The sequence below is a fragment of the Schistocerca serialis genome, chromosome 7, assembly GCF_023864345.2.
Source record: "Schistocerca serialis cubense isolate TAMUIC-IGC-003099 chromosome 7, iqSchSeri2.2, whole genome shotgun sequence".
Classification (NCBI taxonomy): domain Eukaryota; kingdom Metazoa; phylum Arthropoda; class Insecta; order Orthoptera; family Acrididae; genus Schistocerca; species Schistocerca serialis.
In genome coordinates, this window is record NC_064644.1 from 69,842,895 (window position 1) to 69,869,405 (window position 26,511).

The following is a 26,511-nucleotide window of genomic DNA, read 5'->3' on the forward strand; positions in this document are numbered from 1 at the left end:
ACGCACAATTCGTGAATGGAACAGGGAAGGGGGGATCAGATAGTGGTACAATAAGTACCCTCCGCCACACACCGTAAGGTGGCTCGCGGAGTATAGATGTAGATGTAGATTATGGATCAAAACAAGGATATCCATTGACTATGGACTTTAAAATGCGTATCTTAAGAGCAATGGGCATTTGTTCAGTCGACGTTACGTGTTTCATAGTACGGAAGATGAACAAGCCCTTAAGGGATGTAATTTAGAGTCGTTTACCTGACATTATTTTCTTGTTTTGGTTCATACTACCACCTCTGAAATCTCCCTCCCCTACGATGTTAGTACGAATAGTGCCGGCGCATGTACTGCACCCAGTGATATCAGGCCGATTTTCACTTATAACTTTCAATTCGGTCGTTTCCTGACGAGGGTCCATAATCTCAGATTGATACATTTATCTTCCGCCATCATCCCTAGAAGTTTGCAGTACCATGTGTAAACACAGATAATGGAAGTATACGCAACTACGTCTACGGCTGTATAACAATTTTACTTCTTATACAATGATTCACTTGTGGAGAATGGACTGAAAAAGAATTAATTTTACTGTAAGAATTTGGGCCAAGCACACAAAAAGTTTTGTTTCGGAAAATCATCATGGGAAGTTGTTAACAGCTACGTTAGAAAAATAATCAATAAAATACCATTAGGGTGCAAATGACAGAGATGGCACAGGGGTAATCCTACATAAGGTTCGAGTAGCCGGAAGCGTAAATTTAGTTGTTTATAGACATGAACAGTTTACTACCTATAGCATCAACTTAATATTAGTTTTAAAAGTGACGACTTCAAATCTCAGTTCATGCGTTATAACAACGCTCATAATTTTGGCGCACTTTCTAATATTCCTGTTTCCTGTGACACAATGAGGTATGCTGCTAGAACTCAATTAATCTGTTCCTCTTCTTTTTCTATTGGTACTGATACGCCAGCGACTTTAAGCGATGCCTTATGAATTAATCTGCCATGGACACATCACACTTGATTGTATATTAGTTTTCAAGGTTTCATCACCAGCGTCGATGCAGGGACACAGTCAGTTCAGAAACCCATACCTCACATCCATTGTTTAGCCACGATCACGTGCAGTGTGCTTCTCAGACAATCCTAGTTTATATCAAACAAACCAGGTTCTGACTGTGAACAGTCTGTACCGTTACGACCCTCTAGAACTGAGCCAGTCTAAGAAAATCACAATAACAGCCGAGTACTCGAAAGGAAAGCCACTAGAATACCAAATGTTTCCACAAACGTTACTGTAGTAAGTCACTCCTTCGACAGAGTCTTCTACTTACTCGAGACAGTACGAATATCAGTTGACAGCAACACATTTTTAGCTATGGAAAATGAAATGCTTATCATAAATCAAATGTGAATGTAGGCTTCCTAAGCCAATTTCACTGAAGAATTCTTCTCGCCCAATGAACCGAATTTAATGAAGTTTAGGTTACTTGGTTGATATCCTGAGAACAATTCTAAAATAATGCCAAATGTTAAATTGTAAAAGAAAGAGCACAAAATCGTAATCGTTTCATGAAACGACTAGTTTATCAAGACATTGTAGCAGAACTGTTATTTATAGCGTTTAGAGTTAGGTGTGCTGAGACTTCGTTTACTATGTTTTAGATGAAGAATGAATGAAACACAGAGTTAGCATGAAACACATTTTTAATGAAAATTGCACATAACTTGGGTTTCTTTTTTCTGAACTCTAATAAGATAAAAAATTATCACAAACACCACTTTTACAATTAATTCTCAGTAGTTCAAAAACTAATTTTTAATCATTTTAATTAGAGCACAACATATTTAAATAATACAATCAATGTATGAGGTACTAAGGCAAGCAATCAACAATGACCATGAGTTAACTAGCGTCCAAGAACATCTTGTGAGCCTTGAGAGGACAGAAATTGTTGTGTATTCAACGATAACTTTTATTTTGGTCTCTGTCCAGTACATCTGGTCAAATGAAACAATTTTTGAAAGTCTCAATAAGCAATGAAGAATGTTTCAAGTAACTCTCCGATAAGATTCCTCATCTGTTAGGAGCAAAACAGACATATGGCATGTTTGTTCATTGACATTGTAAGAACAATACCCGATTTCACCTTTGAATCGAAATCGATGAAGCTGAAGGGAGGCTCGGGAATTATTCACTGACGTTTCTAAAAAAAAAGATTCAAATGGCTCTGTGCACTATGGGACTTAACATCTGTGGTCATCAGTCACCTAGAACTTAGAACTAATTAAACGTAACTAACCTAAGGACATCACACACATCCATGCCCGAGGCAGGATTCGAACCTGCGACCGTAGCGGTTACGCGGTTCCAAACTGAAGCGCATAGAACCGCACGGCCACACCGGGCGGCCACTGCCGTTTCTACTAAAAGCTTGGACAAAAGGAAGGACCCAGATTTTAATTTAGCTTTAGCCAATGCAGTGTACAAAATTCAATGGGGTAGTCTGATGGAACACTTTGAACAGTCACCTTAATTTTAACCCCAGATATTTTAGTCATGTTGCTTGAGCACGTTGCTGAGGAGATCTAAGTGATGCTAAAAAAGTATCAGGGCTACTAGAATGCTACTTTGGTGGGAAACTACTATAGGTCGGTTCACCAGTACGAGCGAATGGCAGTTCACCAGAGAGAAGGCTGTATTAGAAGATAGTGTTCAGGCTTTCGTAGACGCTATTTTCATTCTTGATGGTTCCTGTATTATTGGCATAATATTGCGGTATATGGCATGGAATGTATCAGTGTCCTTTTGTCTTACTGCAGACTTTGTCTAAGATTATAAAGAAGAAATTAATTGATTTTCATTCTTAAAAAGGTCATCAAACCGAACTGCTTACATGAAGCACGCGGGGGTAGAGTCGTGACGCAATACGACCTCTGCCAAAGACCTCAGAGGGGCGGCGAGGTGTGTTACGGAGCTTGTACTGTAGAAGAGGTAGAACTATTTGCCTTATCTAACACTAAGGCCCACAATATGTCAAATTTCAGTTTTACTATTCTATTTAAGCTCGGTTGGTCGATCTTGCTAAAGTCCGAAAACCATCTAGCATTGTGGTCTCTGAAGATACTATCCAGGATTAGCTGACGGAATGTTAGTTACTGGAACACGCTCTACACAACATTCCGATTGTCATCAAATAGGAATCACCACATATCTGTTTTATATTAAGATGGAGCGAGATATGAAATATAACTCAATGCATTTATTATTCTGTGTAGTAAATAGATTTTTCCTTCAATAAACCCTTCGTTAGTTAGAAAAACTACGTTCATTATCGTTCAAACTACATATATTTTACTAATTTTCAGTTACGTAAGAAACAATAATCAAATGTACCTTGTCATTGTCACGTTAAATTATTTAACGTGACTCGCTTTTGTGTTCGACCTTCATATGTGCGAATATAAGAAAGCTGCCACATGTGTCACATGTCGTTGTGTGTTCAGCAGGTTAGCAGCTGGGTCTACATATTAAGAAGTAATTAAGTATCACTTTGTCTGCTCCTTTCACTGTGTACATAGGTGTCTCTGATAAAAGTCCGTTTCCAAGGGTCCTTGAACGGAATCGTATTTAAGGGAGACGCAGTTCTGGATTTTTCTCATAACGACATCCGACACGGAACAGCTGTAAGTAGCCAAATATCTAACACATACTGCTTCTATTATTGACCTGTAGAAAGTGAATATTAATTAACAATTATAAACAGGGGGGTTACCTGTTATCTAGAAGAGTAAACTCCAACAATCTGTACCTATTTACCGTGTGATGGTTAATGTCTGCAAAGGAGAAAATTTCACAACTAGTAAATCCGACTGCCGACTGTTTAAGGACAATAACTCCTACACATAAAGTGTCATATCTCCTAAACCATAAATCGCATAATGCTAGCACATGTCTGCTACATTCCTTGGTACATGTAGATGCCATCTGCAGAATGTGTTGCGAGTAGAGGTAGTGATAAAGAAGTAAAAAACTAAAACGTCATGCTAGAGGCTGCGGTTTTGCGCACCAGTGGTGGAAATAGGTGTTCTGATATTACAGATACTGGATGAATGTCGTCTGGGCAATCTACGCGCCGTGTGTTACCTCGGCTCGAGACATATACATATTTTATAACTTTTTATTTGACTCAGGCAATTAAGCCCTTAATGCAGGATTATTCCTCTCATTAGTAGATTATCACTGTGTATTAAGTTTTTTATTTCGACCAAAAATTTTGGTTGCCCCTGGAAGTGCCCCTGGAAGCAGTTGTATAATCAACCTCACCACAAGGATTGAGCACCAGTTGAACCATTTGTCAATATAGTTATAGTAATAACTACGTACGTTAACTAACCAGCACGTGAGTCTAAGTATGTGACCCTTTATTAGGTGTCTCCGAAACATGTTCAATAGACTGGGAGCCGGTTTCATCCAGGATTTTTGCTTTGGAGATTTAAAACAATTCTAGTTACAGACGGAATATGTAAAACAAAAAAGTATCAACAGAAAAACACTTCACAACGACTATTCGCAACACATTCAGCATATTGAAATGGAAGTTAGCAAAAAGCAAGAATTATTCTAACTAAGCTGTCTAGTTATTTTCCCCCGATACACATTGTTAAACCAAGGAACGGTGTTCAAGCCCATATATTCCGTAATCGCAATCAATAAACGTCAGAGCATGGAAACGTATGAGGAGGCTTGATCCCTTTTCTTTATGTGATTCCATAGCATATTGACACTGTTGTTTCCAGAGAACAATGATGGACATGAATTCATCCAAATATGCGCTTGATAAATTCGAATGGTTACAAATCAAGCGAATGAGCCCGATAGGAAGGTGACAGACACTGTTCTTCGACGCAGACCTGCACACTGTTCATGAAGTGTGATTCGTCGTTTTCTGGACGTGTGAAATTAATGTGAGTGGACAGAACCTTGTGGAATAGAATCTCTCTGATCAGACCGCCTTCAGGACGTTGGAATCGATACCTACTGTTACATCAGTTATATCAATAACGTCACACTTCACTGAAGTTCTTTGTTCCATCTAACAATGCAGACTGTGGGGTTTACTGCTGTAGTGTCTAACGAATACCATTGTTTCGGGACACAGTGAACTGGGCTCAATGATACGAAAAATATATAGAATCAAGTCCACTGGTATAAAATGATATAATCAAAGTGCGTTCAGAAAACATTAAACTCCAGTGTAATGAAGATGTCGTAACTAATGAAAATAGTGTCAAACTGGTACTCAGAACAGCATTTCTGAAGGCCTGCCTCTGATTTCATTTCACGTCATTACACATTCACAGCTTTCAACTTAAGTGACTGCATTTATTTCATTTCAACGAAATTAATTCAATTTATTGGTATTTCTAATCCAAGAAAAAACACAATTCTCTACAACAACTTTTTCCTAGTTGGTGGAATTGTTACATAACCACTGTGAGAAACTGTGGTTGCCGTTTACGAAGTTTCACTGATAAGTAAGATCTTATTCGAAGCTGGATGAATACTCTTATAGCATAACTGTTAAGACTGCTGCTCGTAAAACGCGAGATATTTAAATTAAGACAAGCCACTACATATTCCCTCCAGGACACAGTGAAATGTAACGAATTCTGTAATACTCTGTAATACAAAAGGTTGCTTCTCTTAACGCCAACGAGAGCATTTAACGGATCTGCGGCGTTTGTAGTTGTGGGCAGTGGACAGTTGTGCAATGACTGCAGTACCTTCCAGCCACCACTCAGCTATTGGCTTTGCATTGTCGACGGAGAAAGCTCCACAACCAGTGACCATCCGTCTTACATATGACGAACACAGACGTTTCAAGCTCTGCAGGTAAGAATGGGATGGTCCAGTACCCGCTCTGAACACCATAATGTGTCTAGTGGCTCCATAGACTCAGAATACCATCCTAAACCTACTTGCTAAAGACGTAATGACGTGTTTGCCAGCGTACTGCTCTTGTCAGTTTAATTTTGCAGCTCGTTCCTGATTTAGCAGAGCGTTCCCTTGTCGCAGATAAGACGGCACTACTTTCATTCCGTGTTGACCTTCTTAATCTGACTTTAATCACTCGTTGTGTAAACATATTATCCACGTTCTTCCAGTATGGATTTATTTTTTACCTGGAGCAACGAACAGCTTCTTTTGTTGCATAATTAAATTGCTAAAATTACAACATACACGGAATGATTCAGCTGTCCCTACCCATGAGTTTTATGTAACCTGTAACGCCTTCGAACAACATGTGCCAGTTTTCATATTCCTTTGCTCGCTACTTTCAAATTATTAGTCCTACACCCAAGATAGGACCTTTCTGTAGAAACTTCTAATGTACATAAACGCAAAAATTGTACGTTTTCGAAAGAGGCCGAAGTTCTCGATTTATTGGGGAAGTAAGTACAAAAGTGACGTTCGAAGGAGGTTTCTTTTTAGTAACTGAAAAACTGTGTCTTCCAGCGGAAACGTATCAGAACACAAAATTTACCTGGATTAAATTTCCTACAAAAATGTGTTGCGTAATTTTCCCGTAGGAATAACAGTTTGAGCGTAGCAAGTGAGAGAATAAGAGAGTCTCGAGTGTACTTTTAGAAGGCGTTGTGGCTTTCAATACCCATAGGTAGGGGTAACTAAATCATCAGTATATTTCTATAAACAGTGGGCGTTGACTTTGCCGACAGATGTTTTCGCTGCTAATCCTGGTGCTGCCCTTGCTGGCGGAGGGTGCTTCCACAGAGAATGTGGGCTGTGTACTGCCAGCTGCTTCCACTGAGAAGTTCTACATGACTACCGTAAGTTAGCAGCAGCAGAGAAAGCAGAAAAAAACTTACATATATTGTATTTATGATTACTTGTCATCTTGTTAAGAGCAGTCTTTTAGTGTCTTTATGGCAGGGGGAAATAAGATTCATAGTTTACACATGACAGTAGAAAAGTAATTGCTGTAAATTAGGGAAACGTATTCTCAGAAATCTTCCCCATAACAGAACTAACTAAAACCTTAAGTCAGAAACTTCCTGAATCAATAGCAATTTGTTACTCAAATTAAGATTTTCTTTATATACGAGGGGCGTTCAGAAAGTAAGCTCCGATCGGTCGCGAAATGGAAACGACTATGAAAATCCGATAAAGCTTTGCACAGATGTGATGGGTAGTGTCTCTAGTATAACCCCAGTTAGCATCCCGTCGCTCTTCTCATTTCTGAGCTCGCAGTGAGTGCGTAAAGATGTCTAGAAAATAGAGTCTGCCGCCAAGTACGAGGGCCTGGTGAGAAATTTCGCCTGAAGCTATGCAGCTAACATTACATAACTGTCGTGCTGTTTCGTCTTCACGACAATTCTCAGCCGCATTCTGCAGGGGCAATGAAGATGCTCCTGCATCGTTTTCAAATGGAAATGTTAGATTACCCACAATACAGTCCGCAATTGTCTCCCCCTGAGTTTCATCTCTGGTCACATGAACCGCTGTCTTTGAAGACAACATTTTGACACAGACAACGAGGTGTAGGCCAGCGTGGAGAATTGGCGGAAAGCACTGGCGGCTGCCTTCTATGATGAGGCTATTGAAAAGTTGGTACAACGCTATGACAAAAGTCTAAGTCAGAACGGCGACTACGTAGAGAAGTAGCTGAAAGGTGTAGCTAATTGTTACAAGTAAAACATTTCTGATGTTCACTGTGGTTTCAATTTGGCAATCAATCGGAGCTTACTTTCTGAACAGGCCTCGTATATGGTACTCCAAACAGAGACAGTGTAACGTATACCTCAACCTTGCTGTAATGTTACATATGTACATATACTTCAGTTGTAGTGGCGTAGTGAAATCCTTCCCCATTTTTGTCTGTTGAGTTTGGTTTTAACCTCTGGTCAACTTGCGGTGAAGGTTATTTTAGTCTTTAACATTACGGCTATATAGTTTCACTGGATCAGCGTGTAAACCCTCCAATTTGTACACTAGAATAGTTATCGTCACATGCTGTGAACACTGTACTTACAAGCTCCACTGTGGAACCATAGGAGGAGAAGCCGTGGTACCAACAATACCAGTACCAGGTACCCGGCCTGTTTGACCTGGGCTGTGTTACTTACGTCCAGTCGCCTGGGGAGAGCGACACCGAGATGTACCTTACTGGCAACTTCAGCAAAGCGCCTCTGTAAGTTACTTGGTTAACCTGCTGTAAGTTAAATATGGTATCTACACTTGTTACAGTGGTTGTATTCTGTTGGATCACAGTAAATAATTGCAATTAACCTCTTTTCTTTGGAGAGCTTCATTCGTTACTGACGGAAAATAATGCATTCCACTGGAAGCAATGGAGATGGAAATCTGTACCAATGTAAATAATTTCTGTGACGCTGGAGACATTGAAGCAGACGTTGACAATTATACCTTCAACGTAATAAAATCATTTTGAATACAAAAAAGGGTTTTAGTCGCTACCGAGATATGCATCTACCCGGTAGGATTGCCAAATATTATTGTTTCATGATGAATGTCATACTTTCTGAGCAGTCCACATATTTTGTAGTAGCAGCTATGTAGTACAGTTATAATATGCCAGGAAATTACAGTTTGTGTATTAAAAGTTTTAATCTATCAGAAATTTTCTCTCTGGGTATTTAATTTTCTAATTCTCTCAGGGATATGAAGTTATATTGTAAGGAGTATGCAGCTAATCGCTAGTTAAACACCAGAAATAAGGACGAGGCAATCCTTTTACAAGGGTATTGCGTATTAATATTTAATATGCTCTCGGTTTTTCAGCTATTGTCATTATGTTCCTATGGAACAGCCTGCATTGTAAGTAGTTCTGGCCGGGGAAAGGATGACACTTATGACTTACGAAGTATACTTTACTAGAAGGTCTACTGCTTTCATTGACTCCGGAATATGTCTAAAAATATTCCGAATTATATGAAGATTTGAAAGACCGAATTGGTCTTCTCCGGGAATTTTCAATCCTTACACCTGTAATGCAGCTGCTTGGAAAAAACAGAACACATACTCTGTGACTTTATCCGAATATTGAGTGATAGATGATAATAAATTGTAAAATTTGTGAAGGTAAAGTATCTTCATTCTTCTGATGTTCTATTTGCATACGTTCTTCACTTTATAAGACTTTGCTTCCCATATTTTCTTACTATGATTTAGAAACTGGCGTCTAGCTCTGTTGGTTAGAACATCACTTGCGAAGCAAAAGATTTCGGATTTCTGCTCCAGCCCAGTGTGCAATTTTAAGCCGTCACGAAGTTACAGTAACTGATAACCGCTGTATCGCTGCCTCACCATGAAAATTGCACGTGACATGATATAATTCTTCATTCGCTTCGTAAATTCGTAAACACATTATAACGGTCATACAAAAAGAAATGCAACACGGGTTGTGTGCAGCACTGGCTGGAACGACTTCGGAAATCGTTAGTGCTGATTTCTATGAAAAGGCTGCACCCTAGAAACATTTCCAGATTTTAGCACAGCGAATGTCAGTACAAAACGCATGAAGGAGGTAAAAACATTCTACTTACTTGTACTGTTCTCTTTTTTTCAGATTTCCTCTGAACAGTTATGTGTCAGTCACTGGAAACAAGCTGGACAAGGTCTATGATGGCGTTTGTAAGTGCAAATTCATACTTCCAAAATGTAAAAGATAGTTTTCTCACACACGTGTAGAGGCATATTTTTATTGGTAGAAGAGGGCACACGCATTACTCTTACAGCGGAACAAACTAATTTTTCTTTATCTATATTCCTCTGGAGGAGCTAGACATAGATGTCGCAGCAAACAGTAATTCTAACTGTCACGATCTGTAGACATGTGTATAAGTTGACATATATCATCTTCTCTTTCCAGGGGAATCTCTACTGAGCGGACCATACAATGTAGTGTACTCGCACGAGGATTTCATCATGGACCACTACTGCTTTCTCGGATATGGTTAGTCTCTGTCATCTAATTCCTCTAAAAACCTCTGCAATATTTTGTGGGTCATGATCGAGCAATGGCGGCGTGAGGGTGAAGGAAAAAAAAGATTGCACGAGTGATTCTGTGTTCGTCTCACTACTCAATGTTTTAACTTGTATTTGCAATAGAAGTTTCTATCATTTTTCAGTGCATTTTTATCAGTTCCATAGAGACGAACACTACCAAAAAACAAGTCCTTGAACTTATATATGTATCCCATGATGAGCCAAACTGTGTATTATTACCATTACCTGCTGAAGTTATCCCCGTTTAATCTTAGTATAGTAGTAACACTATTTCCAGTTGTAGCATATACACGGTAGGAAGCGTCTCTTGTATCATGTTTTTGTTAATACTGTCATGTCACATTCGTTATTGATCTTCAGACCAGTTTCACTGACGGAGAGGAGCAGTGAAAACAAGATGGACACTCTTTTGCTAGGATGCTGGATCAAATCGACATCCTGCCATTCATATTATGGACATTTAGATCCTAAATCTCTTAAAGCAAATTTCCGGGAATAATTAATTTAAAACAGACTCTGCCGATTACGTTTCCATTTCTTCCCCTGTCCGTGCTTATGCTCGGACTCTAATAAAATTATCGTCAACAAGACGTTAAAATTTAAGTTCTACTTTTTACCTTCCAAGCGTATTTTCAGTTAACAAACGTTGTGGTATAATTTAGCTGAAATGTTGGAAAGCATAATCGTGTTATTCTAGTGTGTTCCACCCGGCATTAACACAAGTCTACAAGCTTATTCATTAAATTCAGAGCCGGTCGGTGTGGCCGAGCTGTTATAGGCGCTACAGTATGGATCCGCACGACCGCTACGGTCGCAGGTTCGAATCCTGCCTCCGGTATGGAGTGTGTGATGTCCTTATGTTAGTTAAGTTTAAGTAATTCTAAGTTCTAGGGGACTGATGGCCTCAGAAGTTGAGTTCCATAGTGCTCAGAGCCATTTCAGCTATTAAATTCAGTTGTTGTAAGGAAATCTACGATAATCTGCAGCATTTGCATATTCTGGAAAGACTGATGATATTTTTAATCCTGTCCGACAATTCGCTGGTGCAAAATTGCGTAACGCGAACGTTTCTGTTACAGAAATGGCTCAAATCTTCACAACTGTCAAGGAACCCAGCGACGAGTTGATGGAGCTGGTATGGGAAGTTGTCAGCAATCACACTGAAGTGGACAAGTCTAAGTTTAAGAAAGTGGTCTGTTAATGCTGTACTTCTGACAAATAAATATTAATGAAGCATATTTTGAAATAGTCTTTCTTTCTCACCCTAATGTCAAAATCCATTTTTCCTAGCAACAACAAATTAATAATGTTAAATTGAAAGTACAATTCTGTACCGTTTAAAGTATATTATTAAACATAATTTCCGGCTTAACATATTTCAGTCTCGTATGTAGAAAGACGTTAAAACAAACGGCATCCAGAAGAGGGTATGGAAAATTGACTTTTACATACAGATAGAATGTATGTACGTCAAATCGAACAACATAAGATAGGGAGCTTTATGCAAGAAGTGTGTTAATACATTTTTTAGTACGTCATTATTTCCATGTCGCTAGCCTCACTGGCCTTGTACCTACGGTCCCATCTGAGAAGCTTGGGTATTGCAAACCCGTTGAGACAATGAGACGTCACGTACTCGCATTGGGAAAACTTTCGAAGTTGTCTTCCATAATATACAAATCTTCGGTCAATTGCAACAATTTCTTCACAACTAACGTTCTTTCTGATTCAGTGACAAATGTTGATCTGTGGCAGTTGTAATAAAACGTCATCAGCAATGATATATGTTGAAAGTGTACTTCATAGCGTTGTCATTTCTCTTTCTCCTACCATTCCGAGACTTAGGTACATACTGAAGAAACAACGATTTGACGGTTCCTACTTTCAGGTGGGAAGTACTTTCTGTTTATGGGCTTCATCTATCATCGCTGCTCTAACACATAAACTCGATTTTTGCAACGAACTAACTTCTATCTCCGAAAGTCTGTGCATACGAGTTGAATTAACCAGATTACTCAAGACAATTTACCAAATCTGTAGCTTCTACATGGCTCAATATTGCATGGGGATTCGTCTTCGGGTGGGAGATTAACCTCATTGCGATTGCTTACACTGAGAAAGGAATCAGACAAGGTGCAATCGGTTATACTAAATGAAACATGATCCAAATACCGCAATAGAGATACGTAGAGATGAATAGCTTTTGATCTGTTTCCAGTTTGATAGAGATTTACGATCAAAATCATGTAGCATTACCTTTATTTCAGAAAATGGGACTCCAATGCAAATTCAGCTAGAAATCCACCGATAAAGAAGCGTTCTACTTTAATGACGTCGGCATCTATACAGTCAACATACTTTCCTTCAATATTCTTTGGATTGCTCTTCAAATAAGACACATCCGCTGTGACCCAACAACATTCCTCATATCATCTGTAATACTAACAACACCGATCGTGGCAATAAAACAGTGTTGGATAATCAAAAGTCGGCTCATTTTCAGATGAGAACAGTCAGTCTCCAGGTAATCAGTAAATTATCTTCCCCTCACACCTCTGGTTTCTGGTGACCGTGCAGTGGCAGAAATCACCCACAATTCCGGGTGGCAGTGTCGTCCATCTCACTTACTAACTGGCTACCTTAGTTTATTAAAGAAATGATTATGCTCTCTTTAATTACTTTTCTTTCTTTTTAATGACTCACTTTCTTACTTCACTAATTTCTGTTTAAACATGTTGCGCTCCCTAATTCATATAACTAGCATCCTAAGAAAAGGAAAACATTTTTTAATTATGCAGACTTTTAAAATGTCTTTTGAATGTACTTTAAACAATTATCACTTGTTAAGGCATGTAACAGCTTTAGAGGGCTACCACCTCTAATTTACACGTTTCCGAGCAATGAACGTCGGGACAGTATGTGGCCTGTAATGATACTTTTGAAAGGAAAATTTACGAATATGGAATTTGTAGTTTCAGAGAAAGCTTCTAACAAAGTTGACTGGATTTCACTCTCAGAGGTGCCTAAGATATACGATACAGAGAGCTAAAGGTTATTACAACTTGTACAATACCGGACGGTGGTTATCATCGTTGGAAGACACAAAACGGAAGAAATAAAATGGTTCAAATGGCTCTGAGCACTATGGGACTGAACTGCTGAGGTCACCAGTCCCCTAGAACTTAGAACTAGTTAAACCTAACTAACCTAAGGACATCACAAACATCCATGCCCGAGGCAGGATTCGAACCTGCGACCGTAGCGGTCTTGCGGTTCCAGACTGCAGCGCCTTTAACCGCACGGCCACTTCGGCCGGCCGGAAGAAATAAATGAGAAGGCAGTAAGACAGAGTTGTAGCCTGTCCCCTTTCTTATTCAGTCCTTACATCGAAGTATCTGAAAAGGAAACCAAGGAAAAATTTTGAGGCAGAAGGGAGGAAAAGTTTTGATGACTGCCAATGACACGTCAATACTGTCAAGGGCAGCTAAGGAGTTAGAAGAGCAATTAACTGGAAGTGATTGTGTCTTCGAAGGAAGCCATAATCTGAACATCTATAAAAGTAAAAAAATTGTAATGCATTGTAGAGGAAGTAAGTCATGTGATGCTGAGGGAATTAAATTAAGTAAGCGAACATTAAAAAAGGTAACGAGTTTTGCTGCTTAGGTATCAAAATAACTGGCAATGTGAGGTAACAGGCGAGTTGTGGCACCTTGAAATTATTCTAAGATCAGAGCTGCCATGGCCACAAGGGCTGCTTGGCAAGCCAGGGCTCATCAGCGACCAGGTGGTGCCGTATGTTAGCCAGAGCAAGAGGGGTAGCCCCAGAGGGTAGTCCAGGCCACGTGGCTGGGAATTAAATGTTAATTCTTTGTCTCAGAAGGTACTTTGTGTCGATGGAGGGAGTGCCGAACATGGAGGACATTGCGAAACCACAATAGCAGACATTTCACAGCTCTTGCAGAAATTAAATAATAGCCAGAGGAATTACGATACCTCAAAAAAAACATGTACACTACCATTATTTGCACGTCGACTCTGATGGTGTAACCAGATTTTCAATATCTTTATTAGTTTAAAGTTTAGTATCTGACTGTAAATTATACAAGTAACACCCAGCAACGAATTTTCCAAAATCTAACCGGTTAATCCGATTTTGTCGATCGATGTGTATTTAGAAAGCTGTTAGTGTAAACCTAAATTGGTATGAATAACAGGCATATAACTTGAATGGTACATGACTTATTGGAGGTCATAGTGGCAGATTACTATTAATCATATCAGGCCATAAGCATTCCACAGTTACACGAAAAAGCGGTAGCAGTGTGCCAGTAGTAGAGCAACCTATCTTTGACGCCACTCTGCATTCTTGCAAAACTTATTCAAGATGGCGCCGATGACGTCATCCAAGATGGCGGTATGTAGACTTGGCAACAGCGCATGACGTCATCCAAGATAGCGGCTTTTGGCAGGAAGATAGGCCAATTGTGCTACATCCAATAACCTAACCGCCAGAAAAAATGTCGGGAATTTTGAATTGTGGTGGGAAAATAGGTCAATTGGGCTACCTCCAATAACCTAAGCCACCAGAAAAAATGGTGGCACATTTGAATTCCTATTATTATTCATTACCATTTATTATTAGTATTCATTATCATTTATCATCATTTATTATTATTATTATTATTATTTATTATTGGTCTACCTCTGCTAGAAAATTCACGCCAAATTCAAATTCCTGCACAATAGTGGCTGCAAAACTGTACTTGGCTTTATTATTATCGATTATTATTCATTATCATTAATCATTTATTATTTATTATTATTATTATTATTGACGTACCTCCACTACAAAATTGCACCAAATTCAAATTCCAACACGATTATGCCTCCAAAAATGAACTTCTCTTTTTTATTGTCATTTATTATCATTTATTATTTATTCAAGATGTCCGATTTCGGAAGGAAGGCAGCCATTTGCGGTACATCCATAACAAAAAATCTTTCACAATTTCAAATTCCATCACCATAATCTATCACATGTACGAAATAGCCCACATCCTACGAACTTTCGCGCTCATTTATCCTTTCACTGCTAAGCAATGAAAATCGCGTCAAATAATAACGTGCACATACAGTAACCTAATTCACATTATTTGATTTTGTATGGCAAAAAAGAGCTGATGTCTTTATTTGAAGCAGTATGCTCATCATTTGTTCTCCAGCACAATCTGTACACATCTTCGAGATCCCAATGCAGTCGCCATGACGTCCACGCTGCAAATGAATTAGTTGAAATCGTCGCCGCACCTGGCCCCGTCTCCCAGGCGCCACAGTCGCCGAGCGGCGGCCGCATAGCCCTATGTGCGACAGGTAAGGGAGTGGCCACATCGCCCTACGTCACAGCCAGTCCAGCGCTCTTTTCAACAACATGTTTTCATGGACAGGGGAGTCTGCCCCCACCGACCAGGTGGCGCAAAAGATGTTCGCTGGACACGTTCAAACCTGTCGATCATAACGATTGACCATCCACCTCATGTCTCTGTAATACCGAGAACGTCGTGCTACACGTTTGGCGCCAAAGTTCGCTTGACAGTGGAAACCGCTGTGACTGTATAACAGCTTGTTTAGTCGCCACGAGACCTCTCGCTAAGTTAATTGACTCTCTCTCGCGCGTACGATATAACCGGACTTGTGCCACGCCGCCGCCCCGCTGACGTCCGACCGTTTACGTCACACACCCTCGATCGCCCCCCCCCCCCCCCTCCCCATACACGCGATGGACAGAGTCTTCTGTAAATATACTCCCACATCGCTCATCTTACCTATCAATTACCTAAGTACTTAATTCCACTTCAATTTTAATCATATTAAATAATTCAGTTTACAATTTCATATACGTATGTAAAGGTGTTCAGCTATCTACTTTCAACTACTTTTCGAGGGCCAGACCGCCACCTCTTCCTATGAACCCTCGCCGAGATTGAATTCTGTCCGTAAAGAAACGTCACTTGCGCTTTCGCTACCAACCTAAGAAAATTGCATGTAAAGAAAGGGCACTTGTACTAACCTCACATCCGACCACCACTTCCTCCTAGGATCTTGCGCCAAGTGTGAAATCTGCCAGTAAACAATGCTCACTTCCGTCTTCGCTACCAATGTAAGAAAACTGCTGAAAATGAAGCGTACCACCACCATCACTTCCTAGGGGACGGGTGGTAAAACGTCTCAGCCCACATTAGGCTCATGGAAGGAGGAAGGAGTGTACTTTATTTATTTGGAAGCAATTTATTTAGGGATAGAGTATATGTATCACAGAACACACGCTCTCACATACCCCCACACCATACAGACCTGCAAACTACTCCTATATAACTCATGTATGAAACTCTACACACAAGCATGCTAATTGTAAACCGTCAAAAAAGTCACTGCACAGCCTACAGACATGTAATGCACACCTACATAATTCAAAACATTCACTCCCATAGCACCAAACTATTCTTAATTTCGCTAAATAATTTTAAACCTACAAAAAGTCACTGCACAGCATACAGACATGTGAAGTACACCTAAATTATTCAAAATATTCACGCCCAGAGAACCAAACAACTCTTAATTTCTCTAATTAATAATCCATCTAAAATCCCTGCCCCTAATTGTCAACTTTTTAAATTCACTGCACTTGGCTTCACTCGGGGAGGTAAGGAAGGACTGCATTCTATTTATCTCGAGCCATTTTATTTAGTCATGGAGTGACTAAACAAAACACCTGCACTGATCTGATTGTGGTCATCTGACACAGCCCACAAACACGTAAACAACTCCTAATTTCACCACACAATAACAAACTGCTCTTAAATAATGCGGTACACAATATCCACAGATAAGCTCTGTACTCTTAAACTCTCCAAATAACGCACAGCACAGTGCACACACATGCTCGCAAAATAGTGGAACAGACGCGCCCAAACACACTCACCCAACACCCTGTCCCAGCTGCTAAACCGGCCAAAAGTCTCTGCTCGGCCTCCCCCAAACATGACCAACACCCTGTCCCAGCTGCTAAACCGGCCAAAAGTCTCTGCTCGGCCTCCCCCAAACATGACCTCCTCACAGTCGCTTTCGCGCCTAACACCGGAGAAATTCATATCACCTATGCGCCTTAGATTACGCTCCAAGGCAGGCTGCGCGCACGTGCGATCGGCGGGAGTGGGGTTCCAGAGCCTCCAGCCAAGTTCAGCTTCTGCGCGGTCGTGACAGCCGACCAGAAAGGGCGCCCTCCTCTAACACAAGTGAAAGCTGCATTGTTCTTCTCATGAATACCGTCGGCGTCTCAGGCCTGGACCTGCCTTCACGTCTATTGTCGCAGTAGCCCATAGTTCGTTGACACACACGATTAACGCAGCTGCGAAAACACTTACTACTCGCCTGCAACCGAGAAGGTGATGGAAAACCAAGCACTTTGACCTGTGCTGCAGGGGCGTGTAATGATTGACAGCACTCTATTTATTTTTTCAAATAACTTATTGAACCGTACAATATATCTATCACACTATCACAAAACACCCACCCAGATGTGGTGACTGGAGGTGGCTGGATACACCTGGGTTACATTTACAGGCAGTTTTAGAACACAGAACGATACGTTATGTCGCAGTCGCATGGATGGATCTGACATAAAATCAATAGAATTGCGAAAACTGATTAGGGCATACGTATAAACTAACCTAAAACACATCGAAATGCGGTGAAAATGAGGACGTACTTGCTTATCTTGTCGTTCGCATCGAGCAATTTGTACATGGAGTCAAGTATGCGGCAGCAAGAGGACTGTAGGAAAACGATGACATCAGAGGGAGCGGGATCAGGAAGATAGTCAATTTTTTCTCGTTCAGTTCGTGTTAAAGTGTATGCCTACTGAGGTAGCAGTGATACACACCAGTTGAATACTGTATTTGATGCTTTTCAGGAGGACAGAGGATCATTCACGTCTAAACTTAATCATATATGTATTAAAGAATAACAGAGAGTGTACTGATCTATTGAGATAGACCTGTAACTAAGTACGATTTAAACGTTGACTCAATTATTCAAGAGAAGGACAAGTTGCTCAAGGTGTATTTTCTTTTTCGAGAGTTCTATCTGGATGCTTTAGTTACGTGATATAGCCTGCGTTCTAGTCGTATACAGAAACAATACTTCACATATGATAGATTGGATGATTTATGTGAAAATGTGTCAAACTATGTTGGGCATAAATATCATTCCGTTCTTGTTCTTCTTAACTGTATGCTATTAAATTAACTCCGTTCTTGTTCTTCTTAACTGTATGCTATTAAATTAAGGTACTTTTAGATCTGTTACTATAGATTGATATGGTGTGCTAAGCTCCAAGACTTGGTTATATCTCGAGGAAAGTGGTGCACTTGGAGGGGTTAGGACTAGGAAAGCTCTATTCAGTCAAGAGAGGTGAAGTGTAGCTGTATTCATCTGCTTAGTTGAGGATTAATTGGGTAGCGATATTGTGGGTTAGGTTGGTCAATTCCGAGGTAAGGATGGTCTTTTAACGTAAGGGCGCGAGATTGCTCTGTGAGCGCCATACGCAGAGAGATTGATTGAGTAATGTGCGTAAGGTCTTAGATGTATGTATAGCTTTGTCTGGTATACGTTGATTGTTTTTATGTATTCAACAATTAAGTGTGAATGGACGTACTGAGCAGTCATCTATCAATGCTCGCAATGATACTTGCAAAGTAGAGGAGGTATGGTTTAGCTATGATACCGAAATTAGGAAAACATGCTGTCACATGAATGGCCAGTGTTGGACTTACTGTAAAGTTTTTCGCGATATCAGCTGTGATGGATAATATTAGAGTAGATCGGTGGTGTCTTATCCATCCTATCCGTGCATTGGGTACCACATAATGATTGAGTGAAAATGCTTGTTTGAGTTGGGGAACAAATTTTGGTTGATGGACCGCAACGTCTGGGGTTGCTAGCACTGAGAAGAGTGATCCCATACTTGTGTGCAAAATGAACAATCACTAGAAACGGAACGCAGAGTTATCAACTATTGGGTCATTGCGACATCTGAGTTTAAATGTAGAGGCCGTCATTCACTTTCAGGGGGTACTTTGGAAAGTCGCCACAACGCCACCAGGCTCTTCTAGTTTCTAGTTTCTAATAGAGCTTTATTTAAAATCATTCAATGTTATGCTATCGACTGTAACAATATGATTTACAAGGTGCAAGATATAGTTTCCTGTGTGAGGCCTTTCTTCAGACCATGTTAATGTCTGTGCAGGGCAGGAATTCTAGTTAGTCAGAGGTATATGGCACGCTAAAGTACTAGGACTGTGCTTAATATCAACGAGTACGAGGTGAATTTTATAGTATTATATAAAATATATTTGTGATGTTCTAATACACGAGTCCAGAGACATCTGTAGAAAAGGGATCAGGCTCTGCTCAGAAAGACTGACGCGTTTCTGCCAACGGAAGAGGCTCTCAAATTAGCTGAACTATTCTGAGAGCGACTTGGATCGACTGAGGGTGCTCTGATGTAAAGTACTCATTTTTTAACGTATAGGAAAATGAGTTGTATTTTTACTACAAGTACAAGGTGCATGTCAGAATATTGTTATCATTAAGTATATAATATTAAATGTCCTATCCTCAGTGAGAGGGATGTGTATGTCGGTAAAAGTATTTGCTTATTTGACTACCCGTATGAGTAATTTAGTACCTTTAATTGTTCACCGAATATGACTATCTGTGGAAAAAGGAATTATTATGTTCTATTGAGCTGGGTTGTGCGTGGGGGCGTAAATCCTTGTACAAAATTATTATACCAGGGTGGGTGGCATATAAGTAGAACAAGTTATGTGAAAGTTTGTGTTGAAGGAATGAGCGAGTGGATGCCACGACTCATCTACGACTATATCATTAGGACATCTACATAAATATCGGATAACCTAAATTAAGGTCTTTTTTTCTTTTTAATCGTATGTATGACTTCTGCTTGGAATTATGTTCGTCTATTTGTTCTAAATGCATACTCACCTATGCTTAGAAAGGGGGAATCCTTTTTTTTATTATTAAGTGAGTTTTGGCAGGAGTAAATAGGCTTTTATATATGTGAGTCTTTAAAATTTGTGAGTGGAAATTGTCAGCGCAGTGTGAATGATGTCGGGATCGCTGGCTGGGGGAGACACTGTTTAGATGTTCGGTTGGAGATGGAGGGGAAGATAGATATCTGCACGATTCAGGAATCCACTTGTGCACTGTATGTCGTTAGACAATAGCTGGAGAGCAGGTATAGAGAGAGCCCAATTCAGCATGCTGGTCATGGGGTTGTGTGGACGGCTGTTTAGATGGACATATGTGGCTCTGACATGCCGCCAGCTGCGCTCGGATGCTCGCTTTGTAAGGTGCAATGGGATTAGTTTGAGTATTTAGTACTTTTCTTGGTGGTTATTGGATTAAGAACTGTAATAATGAAGGTCATGTTCTCAGCGGGATCGCTGTGTAATTGAGTAAGAGTGTTTACGTATTTGAAGGTATGTTTCGCGATTGGTGATGTTAAGTCGAAGGCGCAATTTAGCTACCACTGTAAAAAAAATAGATGTCTCCTGCTGAAAGAAAGGGATGACCTTGCCCGCAAACCTGATGGGTGAGTTATTAGATAAGAGCAAGTGATAGTTGCTGAATGATGCTATGTGTTCGGATATAGGAGTCTCTAAAGGGCGGCACAAATGAATGTGTATGTTGAGTGGATGAAGTGTAATACATGGTGGAAGGAATGAGACATTAGAACATCGAGGACAAGCGAATTCGCGTCTTTCCTTGTTGTTCAATGAAACGTGATGATGATTACAGCACACAAACCCGCGTTGGCGATGTCTTTACAGGCCTTACGCACGTTGGTCGGGTATTCATTATCGGGGATAGTAGCTGAGGGGTGTTGCTGATAAAAGGTGTATAATGACTAGAGAAGATAAGTTTGTATGCCATCGTGAGAGGGTGCAGCTTGAGGAGTATGAACAAATAACTGGACAAATTTATCTGTAGAGCAGTTACTGGGCTGGATTGGAATGAATATAATGATGGGCGTGGTTGTGATGCCAAGTGTAGTGCACTACTGTAGTTCAGAACCTGCCTTAGGTCAGCCTCACATATCGAAACCTATGACATCTAAACGTTTCGAAAATAAATGTGAAACTATTCACATATTCTGATGTCAGGGGGGAGGGGGGGGGGGGTGATTCCTGTGTACTAAGTCAGCTGGACCGTGGACTGAGTGGCGACTACAGATGGTGGTGCTGCTGTCTACCTCTAGTTGTTTAAATAAAGACAGCTGTATGATTTTGAAAAGTTGACGATTAGGGAGCAGGGTATTTTAGATGAATTATTATTTAGAGAAATTAAGAATTGTTCGGTTCTATGGGCGTGAATGTTTTGAATTATTTAGGTGTGCTTCACATGTCTGTAGGCTGTGCAGTGACTTTTCTTATGTTTTACAATTAGCAAGCTTGTGTGTATAGCCTTATACATGAGTTACGTAGGAATAGTTTGCAGGTCTGTATGCTGTGGGGGCATGTGAGAGCGTGTGTTCTGTGATACATATACTCCATCACGAAATAAATTGCTCCCAAATAAATAAAGTGTTGTGACTTGGCAAGACAGCCAAGCCACTAGGAGGTAGCCGAAAGGCACGCGTTTAAGCTCACACAGGCTGGCGTGAGTTCTGGAACAGTTAAAGGAGTTGAGTCTAGTAAAAAAAGTATGTAGCTTCTGGAATACCAAATACAATTAAAGAATCAAACTTTTATAGAGACCATCAAGCACATACCATACTCACACCAATATTCAAAGCCTGGTCCATATTTACCACCTCCAACTTGAATTAAATATTATTACCATTGCTGCAACATTCCGCCAGCACTCCATTTGGATCTATTTTTCCGCTCTTAACTGTTGTCACTAGCGGTCGAATATCACTATCTACAGATTGCATAAATTTTCACATTAAAAAAATCTAGTCCAATTGAAAAGCAGGTGTCTGCCGCTGCACAGGAACCTGATGCGGCGAATGTAGCAAAGACATCAAGGTTCGATCAGGGCGACCGTGAAGCAACTCAGCCGGCGAGCGACCATCTCGAGGCTGAGAGCGATACGAGGACAAAAAGGGAAATAACGCGTCCTCCCGAGAATGTGACTCTTTCAACTTCAACATCTGTGACTTGAAAGTCCAGACCAATCGTTCAGCGGCACCGTTTGACTGAGGCGAAAACGGTGCGGACGTCAGATGTTAAATACCATTGGCCTTGCAGAATGACTGAAATTCTGCGAACATGAATTGTGGGCCATTGTCGGAAACAATAGTCTGCGGAAGACCTTCAATGCAAAAGATAGCGGATAACGCTTGGATGGTGGCAGATGACGTCGTGGAAGACATCCGGACAACAAAAGGAAAATTACTGAAGGAATCGACAACAACCAACCATCGAGCATTCAGAAGATACCAGGAAAATCGATGTGTAAGCGTTGCCAAGGGGAAGTGGCTTTTGGCCATTCAAAGAATTTCCGCGGTGGCGCGGATTGTTGTTCTGCACACGCCATGCAAGAAGAGCACATACTCGTAATCGCAGCATCGATTCCGAACTAAGTACAGTGTTGACGAGCAAGATGTTTCGTTCTCACTAGACCCCAATATCCTTGGTGGAGAAGCCGTAAGACAGAGGACTGTAACGAACGTGGGACCACGACCCTGGACTGTTCATTATCAGAACGCAACGGCAAAACACCACGTCGTACAAAAAGTCTCTCCTTGCTAGCAAAAAATCGGCGAACCAACGGATCCTCGATCCGTGACTTTGACAAGGGCCACTGCGTAGCAACAAAACGCAGAACGGTAGCAAGGACAGGGTCTGCAGCTGTGGCTGTAGCTACACGACGAAAATCAATCGGAAACGATTCGACCACGTCGTCGGCTTCCGAATCAATGAAAATGCAAGCAAGTTCGGAGGAATCGAATGCTCTATCCTCAGCAACAGGCAAACGGGAAAACGCATCGGCGTTTCCCTGCTTAGCAGTGGACCGATACAAGATGTCGTAGCGGTACTGCTAGAGGAAAATAGACCAGCGAATCAATTTCTGTGCTGTACGTGGAGGTACAGGCTTGGACGGATGAAAAAGCGATGTCAAAGGTTTGTGGTCTATGATGATGGTAAAGTGACGACCATACAAGAAATCATGAAACTTAGTAACACCAAATACGAGAGCCAAAGCTTCTTTCTCGATCTGTGAATAATTTCTTTGCGCAGACGAGAGCAATTTGGACGCAAGGGCAATAGGGCGATCGTGCGAACCATCTTTGTGCGCAAGCACAGCACTGATCCCGAAATCCGATGCATTCACCATCAACAAAAGGAGTTTCTGGGGATCGAATAGCGTAAGGCAAGTATTGGAAAGCAACGCCGATTTCAACTGGCGAAAGGCGCGTTCGTATTCCGTCGTCCAGGCGAACGGAACATCTTTACAGTGTAAGTGATGAAGCGGAGCTGAAATGGAAGAGGCGTGGCGCACATATTTATGGTTGTAATTGATTTTTCCCAGCACACTCTGGAGCTGCTTCAAATTCTGCGGCAAAGGCAAGTTTTGTATGGCACGGAGGTGCTCTGGACTGGGAAGTATGCCTTGGGCATTGAGTACATGGCCCAGATAGGGTAAGTCCCGAGCAAAAAACACACATTTATCCTTCCACAAGCGAAGACCATTGGCTAAATGTTCTTCTTCCGTCTTTCCGGAGATCATAATATCGTCCAGATAGTTTGCTTCAGTAGGGACCGACGCACAAACAGTTTGTAGATATTGCTGAAACAATGCAGGGCGGATGCACACCCGAATGGCAGTCGTTTTAAGCGGTACAAACCAAGATGCGTGTTAACCACCAAAACGCGCTGGGATTCTTCGTCCAAGTACGTATCTGCTAGGTCCAACTTCGAAAAATATTTACCCGGGCACAGTTTGTCAAAAACATCTTCCGGGCGAGGTAAAGGAAAAGTTGCAGTCACTAGTTGTGGATTCACTGTTGCCTTGAAGTCCACGCAATGTCTCCATTTTCCCGAAGGTTTTTGCAAAATTACTAAGGGTGATGCCCAGAAAGAAGCCTGCACACGTTCAATTACACCTTGTGATTCCAAATCGTTTAATGTTCTTGCGACCTCATCACGCAATGCGTGGGGAACATTGCGCGCTCTGAAAAATTTCAGTTGCGCGTTTACTTTCAGTTCCAAATGTGCTTTATAGTTCTTAGCGCAACCAAGGCCCGGTGCAAAAATGTCTGCAAATTCTTCACATAGACGAGAAACACTGGCTGAAGGCACAGTCTGGTTCAGTGAGAGGACCTGGTTTACTATAGACTAGTTAAACAACTGAAACAAATCGAAACCAAACTAGTTCACTGCAGAAGAAGAGCGAAGGACGTACAATGACACAAGTTTTGTTTGTCCCTTGTATGTTGCAAGAAGGCTGCACTGTCCTAACACAGGGAGCCCGTGACCCGAATATGTAGTTAGCTTAACATTTGCAGCACGCAACAGAGGTGTGCCCAGCTGTCGTTACGTGTCGTGATTGATCAGTGAAACTGCAGCTCCGGTATCGAGCTGGAATGCTATCACGTTGCCGTTAATGTCCAAGTCTACAAAAAGTTTACTGTCCTGCTGACGACAAGAGCGACTGTCTCGTGCAACGTGAACTGACACTGGTACAGAATCACTTGCGACTTGACGTGATTTCCGGCGACGTCGACGCACACTATTTGTGGGACGAACACAGTCACTGTTAGAGAGAGTGGCACTGGGCGGAGTGGCATGAACTATATGAATGTCCATAGGCGAAGTTTCACGAACCTGAGTATGCTGGGTTCGATTCCGATTCCAGCGCGAAGCAAAGGGCCTGGAATGGTTTTGAGCGTCTGATTGGAGCTTTTTCTGGCAAACACTTTGAACATGTCCTTTTTTAGTACAGAAAAAGCAAATAGCGTGTCGTGACGGGCAATTCTCAAGCGAATGTCTAGTATCACACCACGGGCATGATTTTAGCACTGCATTTGCTTGCTGGCGCGGCACACGTGGCAGAGAGCTTGGCGGCTTTGGAGCAGCTGTGCGCGAGGACAGTTTACTGTTCTGTGCAGCTCGCCCGGCGGGCCGGTTAACCTGACACATGGGTGGCGAAGTTACAAATGATTCCTGAGCAAAGTCAAGTGTGTCCTGCCGATCGAAGATGTCCATCACTTGTTGAAGGGAGGGATTGACTAGTTTTAAAATCTGTTCCCTTATACGAACATCAGAAATGTTCTGTGCAATTACATCACATACCATAGTATCTGAATAAGGGAGTCCACATTCACATTCAAAAGCACAATCCCTAGTAAGGCCTTGCAAGGTTGCAACCCACTCCTGATTAGTCTGACCGGCCGTACGTTTTGTACGAAAGAACGCATACCGTTTGGCAACTACATTGACTGATTCTTTGAAATATGCATCTAATGCAGACAAAATTTCTTCATAGGACAGCGTTGCCACGTCGCGTTGGGGAAATAATTTCACTATCACACGGTAGGTGGACACTCCGACACAAGAAAGCAAAAAAGGCTGCCGCTCATTACCATCAATTCTGTAGACGGCGAGATGGAATCCAAATTGGCGTGACCACACCGTCCAGTTTCCAGTGCCGCATAAAATGGACGAAAAGGCGGTGCAACTGAGTAGTGTGGATGAGTGAGCGGTGGAGCGGCGGCGGCCGCATCTGTTTGCAGTGCATGTTGACCCTGGACGAGCTGTCCAAGGGCATCCAATAAGGCCTGCGTCTGCTGATTCTGCAAGCGATATAATTCGGACAGTACATCTGGAGATGGTGGCGAAGTCATTACACAAGGAAATCAGTCTATCAATACGAACGCAAAATCCTCATCGTCAAACTGTTGTGACTTGGCAAGACAGCCAAGCCACTAGGAGGTAGCTGAAAGGCACGCGTTTAAGCTCACGCAGGATGGCGTGAGGTCTGGAACAGTTAAAGGAGTTGAGTCTAGTAAAAAAAGTTCATAGCTTCTGGAATACTTAACTTTAATCCATAATTGGTGAACATCGGTCTGACGGTACATGTATCACAAGATAAATAGCAAATGATAATGGCGCCTTGCTAGGTCGTAGCAAATGACGTCGCTGAAGGCTATGCTAACTATCGTCTCGGCAAATGAGAGCGTAATTTGTCAGTGAACCATCGCTAGCAAAGTCGGCTGTAGAACTGGGGCGAGTGCTAGGAAGTCTCTCTAGACCTGCCGTGTGGCGGCGCTCGGTCTGCACTCACTGACAGTGGCGACACGCGGGTCCAATGTATACTAACGGACCGCAGCCGATTTAAAGGCTACCACCTAGCAAGTGTGGTGTCTGGCGGTG

At 41.5% G+C, this 26,511-nt stretch overlaps 1 protein-coding gene across 1 annotated transcript; it reads left to right on the forward strand.

The window, feature by feature from the left end:
* The first annotated feature begins 3,659 nt into the window (after positions 1-3,659).
* LOC126413326 (uncharacterized) lies at positions 3,660-11,289 on the forward strand. Its single transcript, XM_050083233.1, has 6 exons — positions 3,660-3,687; positions 6,742-6,852; positions 8,077-8,213; positions 9,612-9,676; positions 9,915-9,998; positions 11,131-11,289. Exons 2-6 carry the CDS (start codon positions 6,742-6,744, stop codon positions 11,250-11,252), a joined length of 519 nt encoding a protein of 172 aa, XP_049939190.1. The 5' UTR covers positions 3,660-3,687; the 3' UTR covers positions 11,253-11,289.
* The last annotated feature ends 15,222 nt before the right edge of the window (positions 11,290-26,511 follow it).

Coding starts and splice junctions, on each gene's coding strand:
- LOC126413326 (XM_050083233.1), top strand. CDS start 6,742: ATGTTTTCGCTGCTAATCCTGGTGCTGCCCTTGCTGGCGGAGGGTGCT. Junction 6,853..8,076: donor AGAAGTTCTACATGACTACC/GTAAGTTAGCAG, acceptor GTGGAACCATAG/GAGGAGAAGCCGTGGTACCA. Junction 8,214..9,611: donor AACTTCAGCAAAGCGCCTCT/GTAAGTTACTTG, acceptor TCTTTTTTTCAG/ATTTCCTCTGAACAGTTATG.